We start from the raw sequence: 8,176 nt of genomic DNA, 5'->3' as shown, positions 1-8,176 counted from the left end.
CTTCACTGGCGTTTTTCTAGTCACTTAATGACAATTTTGCATTTCTGTATTCTTGCCTCTGATAATGTTTTTTTTAATTTTCACTTAGGACAGTCTTCCGCAGAAAACTGTCCCAGGGGGGCACTCTTTGAAGGTAACTTGTTCTAAAAACCAAGTGCTCTGTGGAAGCCGTTTCCGGCTCCCTAGTATGATAGTCCATACAGCACGTACTAGGAGTAACTGTAACTGTAAGATATTAGATGTTTTCTCCAAATTAAAAGCACGAAGTTGCCATGCGCGGGGACAAAACATTTCACCCAGTCATGTAGATTAGGTTAGTGAACAGATGGAGGGAAACGCTGCCAGGTTATCCGGGGTCATAATAAAGAAGTAGAAATTAAGGACGTGGATTTGAACCACGAAGTTTTCGTTCAGGAGATCAGAGCTAGACCTTGAACCATGTGTTGGGTCATATCCAGTGTAGCCTCAGCATCGCGTAGTAACTTCCGTTCCAGGTAGGGTTAACTTCTCACGATGGTCTGTCGGAGCGGATACTAGTTTTACACGACTACACAGTACATTATATCCATCTGGACAGAAACGTAGGAAAAGAGTTTTCCACAGCTATCTGATGTGGACAAATTAATAGGGTACTCACTAAGGTGAAGGTGCTTTTTCAATATGTATGCTGAAGTTGGGGCAGCACACTCCGACAGCCAGTTGTTTGATGGATATGTGGTTAGTTAGTGATTTCTACTCGAGCAGTGATGTTGGTGAGAGAAATCATAGGAGTTTGTCACATTGGGGGGTTGGTGCAGTGGATGAGACGAACAATGGTTCTTTGCAATCTTATTGTTCTGTGCTGTTCATGTTCATGTAGGTATTACCCTTTATTAAAAGATATTTGTATCATCAGTATGAACTGGGATAATACTGAATTACATCTTTATCGCCGCAACTCTCTCCACGCATGCAGGTCCATATGGTTGTCATGCACGGCAGTAGATATCCACTGGTTTGTGGCCTATGTAAAGAGCCACTGGTGAATTTGGAGGTTGATGGCGCCGTGTTTAGAGAATGTTTGAATATATTGGAGAAGAATGGTGTGTGTGTCACGGAAGAGAAGCTTAGAGCGTTAATCAGCCCGGAGCCAGCTTGGAAGATAGTGTACATGGAGCAAGTTGAAGGCGCACAAACAAGTAACAATGAACCAACGTATACCATCGAAGGGCTTGATGAACTAGTGAAGGGCACCCAGGAGATCGAGGAGTTACGAGCGATCCTAGCCTCGATGAAGGCCCAAGTGGCAGTTGCGACCTATTCTCCAGAGCTAGCACTCCAGGCTATGCAGTTACATGAGCAAAGACATTACAAAACGATCCGAGAGCGTTACCTGCCCGATGTAATTGGTGAAGGGTTTGAGAAAGAACAGATAATGTTGAATATGCAGCTCTCATGCTTGACTCAAGGAGTCGGTCCGACAATGGCGCAACAGTACAGAGAAGTATACCTGGCTCAAAGTGAACAACATGAACAGCAGTTGCAACTGAGGAAGATCCGTTTCGGCATGGATGTTTGGGAGAGCTGCGTAAGTGTCTGTGTCATTGTTAGATGATTGTGCTGTCATAGATCACTTCATTATATTAGCAAGTCATACCAGTCTCCGACTATCAGCAGTTGAAAAGCCGGATCGGCACAGTTGGAATGGAACCCACGGATCTCTGCAAACCTAGGGGTAGAGCTGGTCGACTGGGGATACTTTTAATTAAAAGATGCTAAGGGCTTGTGCACGGTAGTTTAGGGAAATAGAAAACTAATTATTACGACAGGTAGATTTTGCAACGGCAGTCTAATACGACACTCTCGTCCTGAGTGGGGCTCATACGCCAGATGTAAGGGATACGATTGCCTTATGTTCGTGTTCCAAATCCACACGGTTATCCCCAACATTACGAGCTCAAAAATGTCGGTACCCAGCATCGGGTATTTTAGAACTGACCGGGAAATGCAGTAACTTTTGACTGCACCGAAAGCTGATATCTTTGAGATCATACGAATAGGGACAAAAATGATGTGACTTCGTTGACGCAACATTACTCATAGTGCTGCTGAAAACTCTTCGGCAGCGTTGACTCGTTTAGACTTCCTGGGACTCATTAGGTTGGCAGTTCTCGCCATTTTTACTCTTAAATTGTGAAAATATGCACCCGAAAACAGATCTGCAGTGGCTACGGCCTGCAAGCACAACGCATCGAAAAAAAGTAGTATCAACAAGACTGACTGCAAAACTCTTTGCCACCTTACTTAAGAATGCTATGTAGCACGTAACAAGGTTGTACACAGAGAATTTGTGACACTCTTGGAGTATTATAACCACAGATGGTTGGAAGTCTTGGTTGAAAGTGATCAGTTGATTGAGTGAGTATTCCTCAGTGATTTAGACAGTAATTCTTATAATGGGAAAAGATTGAACAGAGGGACGGATTGGAATCCAACCACCTTGAGATTTTCGGAAACGCGAAACGTGAGCAGTGGCAAAATTTACCTTCGCATCGGTGAATTTTAGGACGTCCACGTAAATCAGGGAAGCTAGAGCTTTCGAACTAAAGACTAGTCAACTCAGTTTCAAATAAGTTAACCGACCCGGTAAAAGAAATCCCCTCTTTTCCATAAAGGAAACTACTCACAAGGTTGCTGAAAACTCTTCGAATAGCATTCGGGATAAAAGCATTAGGAAAGCGAGCACCATTTGAAATCCACAAAAGACGCTTGGAGTGAAGTGAACATACATTTCACCGACTCACGAAACTGTCACTATGCGAATAACCCACAAATTGCGGAGATCGGTCCTGAGACAAAACCAAGGGCGAACAGAGCGGCGATTTTTGGTCAGCCCGTCAGAACACAACATTTGCATCAAGAAGAGTTAACTTCTGCTGTTGAACTGTTTTGCTGGCAGTACTGATCCCACAACGACTGAGATATCATGAGGTGTAGCAACCCGAAACTGCAACTCAGTGATTCCAAACCGAAGTGCTCGGAAGCAGACGCAATGAATTAAGTCAAAATATCATCCGGACTAGAGAAATACAGCAAAGAATATGCAGATGGTCGTCGTAACGTTACCATAAGGTGTTTCTACACTTCTCAAATTGGCTTTCACGAAAGACTCAACTGGATCTCTCGTTTATGATATTCTACAACTGAATGTGCTGCACGCGGGCCGCCTCATGTCTCAGTTGGCACGATATTCGAGATATCGCAGTATATTTCCATAAAGGAAACTACTCACAAGGTTGCTGAAAACTCTTCGAATAGCATTCGGGATAAAAGCATTAGGAAAGCGAGCACCATTTGAAATCCACAAAAGACGCTTGGAGTGAAGTGAACATACATTTCACCGACTCACGAAACTGTCACTATGCGAATAACCCACAAATTGCGGAGATCGGTCCTGAGACAAAACCAAGGGCGAACAGAGCGGCGATTTTTGGTCAGCCCGTCAGAACACAACATTTGCATCAAGAAGAGTTAACTTCTGCTGTTGAACTGTTTTGCTGGCAGTACTGATCCCACAACGACTGAGATATCATGAGGTGTAGCAACCCGAAACTGCAACTCAGTGATTCCAAACCGAAGTGCTCGGAAGCAGACGCAATGAATTAAGTCAAAATATCATCCGGACTAGAGAAATACAGCAAAGAATATGCAGATGGTCGTCGTAACGTTACCATAAGGTGTTTCTACACTTTCATTGAGCTTATTCTCATTGTGTTTTGACGCCACTTCCTTCATTCCACTATTCTTGGGGGTATTAGTTTCGTTTGCTCGTAAGAGCTGCTGAAAAAAACTCTTCTTTTCGATGACTTACGAGGAAGCTATGAAGATCAGCGGGGAGAATAATCTATTTTCTTCAAAAGTTCTATGATGCGAAGAGCCTTAGGCAGACAAGCTCTACAACATCAGAAGCTATCGGGGTTCATCATCACGATCAACTCTAAGAACCGCGTACTCGTCATACAGTGGTCACAGCTGCCAGTTTTGTTCACAGATGATTTGGGAGGTAGGGCAGATAGCTGCGCATTACAGGTGGGAGCTGACAAATTTGTGCGTGAAAACAGATCTGTCAGTGGACTGTTAAGTGAGAGGGGTTGTGAAGGGAGCTATGCATTGAAAGCAATAGCTTGGGTGCATGAGCGTCATTGAGGGCGCGACTGGGCCATGTCTGACAATGTCTTTAACCATTGATATGGTCAGTCTCGGGGTCCCCACCAAAGAAGACGGCAACGACCACCAAGCACACGCACTGTTGATGACCTCTAATAAGAGCTACGGTCAAGTCCAGCGCTTATCTTCTTTGGTGTGAACTCACTAGCTGTGTTTTCTGGTACTGTATACTTTATCTGATACTTTATACTTTGTCACCAAGTCATTGTTTGACCTCCCCGGGGTTAGGACACAATTGAAACTGTTGGTGTAATTTTCAGACAAGAAGAGATGATCACAAGTTGACGGTTGGGGGGATATTGAATGCTCGAAAGACTATCGTGGACACCAAACACAAGTCTTCACAAAAGCTACCAGAAGAATTGAGAAGGATCTTCTCCACGGCTCGAACAAAAACATCCAGTAGCTACGAGGATGAGTGAGGAATACTGGTCATAATGACAAAAAGACTCAAATCCAGTCAATCTGAGTAGGTGTACTTTTTGATTTTCTCAATAGACAGAAAGTTTGATAAAAATGACCAAACTCTATTTAATGTACATATAGACGTGTATATGCATATGCTCAACTCTTTTGTTGTACTAATTTAACGAAGACGGTCGATGAGCAATCTAAAACAAAAACAAACAAGGGAGGTAGGAAGCAATATGTTGGGATTCTAGTCCGAATTATCGTGATGAAAGCGAGACGGAAACATCACATTGGCCAGTGCGGAGGAAGTAAGACAAAATAAAACAAAAACGAACAAAGCAAAAAATCTGGGGAGACGGTTGATAGACATTGAGTAAAAGTCGTGAGCTTTCTTTCCGAAGACTGTTTGCATTTTGAGAGAGAGAGAGTAGGGGCTAGAAAACTTTGGCGCTGGTTGTCTTTGTTGTCATAAATTGTGTGGCGAAGAATCGACCGAAGATATGAGTCATACGGAATATCAGGCATGTCTTTCATTGAGTTTCATCAAGACTCTGAAAAGTGAATACATCAAGAAAGTGGTCAGAATTAGACAAGGGTGACAGTATCTTACCTATGGGATGAAGGTTGACTGTATAAAAAAGTCACATAATAAAAGCCATTTTCGATGTGAAAGCTGTTGTTTCGAAAGACGACGGTGAGGGAAAGTAGCTGTCACCGTGCGCTTGACCTTGAACTCGGTCTACAAAATTCAGTGTGATCAATTACTAAACCAAGTTACAGGTGTCCAATACCATAGTTCAACTAAAGCAGTTTGGACATTAAAGAAAAAACCCTTGTGTAATCTCTGAATGGGAGTGCTGCTTCACCAATGTCCGAAAAAAGACCCAAGATATGAACATCACACTAGAGTCTAAATCAGGCAAATGCATATCACATTTATCATTCCAGGTGTTGATGGTGACTGGTTGATTTTTGTGGGGATGACTGGTATGGATAAGAGGAATACTACTGTGTTAAACACTTTTCTTGTGACGGAACTTGACTGACCATTCCACTGGAGGACCTAATCTCCAATCAGCGTGAGCCAAAAAACTGGGGCACATTGGACGCCATACAACTAGCTGGTACAATGCAATGAATGCTTTTGAGGTCATCTGTTTGGCTTGATTCTCCCCGCTGTTGAGGAAAGTACTGATTCGACTCGGTTTGATACAGCAAGAGATGCCAAAGATTCATGGTGCCTGGAGTGAGTGCATGATAGGCTAATGGGGCCACTCTATTAGTCTAGTTAACAGTCACCCTTAGGTGCATTGAACATGGGCGGTGCCCACGGATTGCAACAATAAGGTCTACAAATCATCAATGAAGTGTTACTGAGCACAATTAGCATTCGCTAACGAGCAGTATAACAGCTCAATGGACTCGAACGTCCGGTAATTATTTTTTGGAAGTAGACCAATTAGTTGACCAAGCTGAGTGAGAGTCCCTGGAGGGACAGTCGCTCTCAGACAATCCGTAAGGAGGACGACGGCCGAGATGCTGCCAAGTTGTCCAAGCCCATATAGAGTAAGACAAGAAATCAAAGGTGTGTGTATTCGGGTCTCAACCTTGAATTTACTCCGAGTTGAAGAATTAGAAACCCTTGTGAGAGGCTCAGTACGCTGACTGTTGGGCGAGGGTTCCTACTCTGATACAGTAGCGCACCTTAACAGACAGAAACGCTTATTCAAGTAACCTTGGTAGGTTGACACCAAGCCGGGAAAGGAACTTCAGCGTAGCGTTCTCATTGAAATATTCAAGGTCACGTGTGTTCAGAAGACGTACAATGCTGCGCCTCTCCGAAAATAAGGGAAATTTTCAGTTCCTGACGGATGGAGTGTAAGGACACCTATCCCCGCCCAAAACACTAGATGGGGCATTGACCTCAAATGAAGCAAAAGTAGGACAAACTAATAATGGAGTCAGTCACAGAAATGTAAATTTATTCGTAAACAGCCATAAGCTGCGAACCGCATCTCCGAAAAATCTAAAACAACACAGTGTTCGAAGATCGGCATCTGGATGGCTTTTGAGTTTGATTTGCCCGACTTAGTCCACGTGACATTAGACTTGCTGATGCCAGTTACCATAGTTATCACCTTATCCATCCGTTCCTTTCAAGTTGCTCCATCAAGTTGGTAATCCTTCATTCGTAGTAGCACGTAGATCGGATCGATTTCTGAATGTCGGTAGATCCAGTTCCAGATGGAGTGCCATTCCAAGATCTCTAAGTTTTTACTACACTGAATCTGTGTACTTCTAGATCTTCGTGTATTGGAACCATGGAGAGTAGATCATGCCTTCTGATAGCTGTGGTGTGTACTTTTGTTCGTGTAGATAGATAGCTTCAGTCCTGTTTGTCCAGCATAGTATTTGCGGAAGTCAATGCAGCTACTTACGTAAACAACATTGTTTCTGGTATTCTGGTCGATCTTGTTCTTCGGTTTTGAAATCAAATCCCTCAATGTTTGTGGGCTATGAGGGGAATAACCCCACTTAGACCGGTTTAGTTCAGCTCTGTGTGCACAACCACACATCAATACCATCAAGCATCCGAGTTCTTTCGAAAGAATGGATACATGTTGCGCGAAGGTGGTACCTGGGTTGAAGCACTTCTGCTGTGACTGTTCAGTTAATTTTTTTAGCAAGAATAAGGTGGGAACACCAAAAACGGGATACGTTCGGCGACATCTGGATACACTTACACCCGGACCTGAAAAATCGCACTGAGATATTACCTTACAAGGTGAGTAGCTGATAAACTGCATGCCAAAGTGTGAGTGTGTGTGAGACAGAGATGTACCGTTCTGCAAGCTGTCAGAGAAACTGAATCTACAGAAGTTTGCTTGCGGACAAACCACTTCATAGCATGCAAACGACCCACGGCGTGTAGCTATCAGAGTGCATGGGAAACAGCTGAACTGTTTATAAATTTGCCACGAGCTCCAGGTGAAGAATAATGGTACAATCTAAACAAAAGCTTCGAATATTAAAAAAAGATGAATGGGTAGGACAGAAGGATGATAGCGACATGTTGAAAAAGCCCACTTCGGACACTTCACCGGGTTGTGCAAGGGTGTGGAAAAGTACGAGTGAGGATGTCAGACGCATAGCAGAAACGTTTCTCTGCCATTCGAAAGAACTGCAACAGCGCTAAGTGAAAAAATGCTAGCCAGCGCGTTTCTTACACCAAGGTAGGGGATAGGTAAGCATTTATGTGAGGGACCAGGAACTCACTTTGTTTTCGGTTTTTTCGAAACCACCAGGTGGGTCGACGAAGCACCGAAATCAAAGAATCGAATGCCGACGCTGGGCTGTAATTCGTTGACGATGGCGCATCACAAATGGAATCGGTGTGATTGTGGGTAATTCCTGGCTGAAAAATACACACGATGGAAAAATAAGCGTCGATTGAAGAATTCTGGAGGACTGCACTGTTCTAGGCTTCCCCGCCCACTGGTACCTACCGGTTTTGAATTTTATAATATATAATAAATACTTTGAGGAATATATATATATA

General features: G+C 43.5%; 2 protein-coding genes across 2 annotated transcripts in view; one reads left to right on the top strand and one right to left on the bottom strand.

Annotated features, from left to right (window-relative positions):
• Positions 1-5,130, top strand: part of T265_09118 (hypothetical protein) — a gene marked incomplete at both ends in the record, with an annotated part of 18,624 nt that extends 13,494 nt beyond the window's left edge. Inside the window, 2 exons of the mRNA XM_009175109.1 lie at positions 956-1,567; positions 4,467-5,130. Coding sequence (XP_009173373.1) covers positions 956-1,567; positions 4,467-4,628 — 774 coding nt within the window. The remainder of the gene's footprint in view (positions 1-955; positions 1,568-4,466) is intronic.
• The window catches only part of T265_09117 (hypothetical protein), a gene marked incomplete at both ends in the record, with an annotated part of 47,460 nt that continues 43,225 nt past the window's right edge, over positions 3,942-8,176 (bottom strand). Inside the window, 3 exons of the mRNA XM_009175108.1 lie at positions 3,942-4,142; positions 4,210-4,298; positions 7,894-8,032. Of these exons, the coding sequence (XP_009173372.1) occupies positions 3,942-4,142; positions 4,210-4,298; positions 7,894-8,032 (429 nt within the window). The remainder of the gene's footprint in view (positions 4,143-4,209; positions 4,299-7,893; positions 8,033-8,176) is intronic.

This window comes from Opisthorchis viverrini, assembly GCF_000715545.1.
Source record: "Opisthorchis viverrini unplaced genomic scaffold opera_v5_257, whole genome shotgun sequence".
Lineage (NCBI taxonomy): Eukaryota > Metazoa > Platyhelminthes > Trematoda > Opisthorchiida > Opisthorchiidae > Opisthorchis > Opisthorchis viverrini.
Note: the sequence above shows the minus strand (reverse complement) of the source record. Positions and strands in the feature narration are given on the sequence as shown.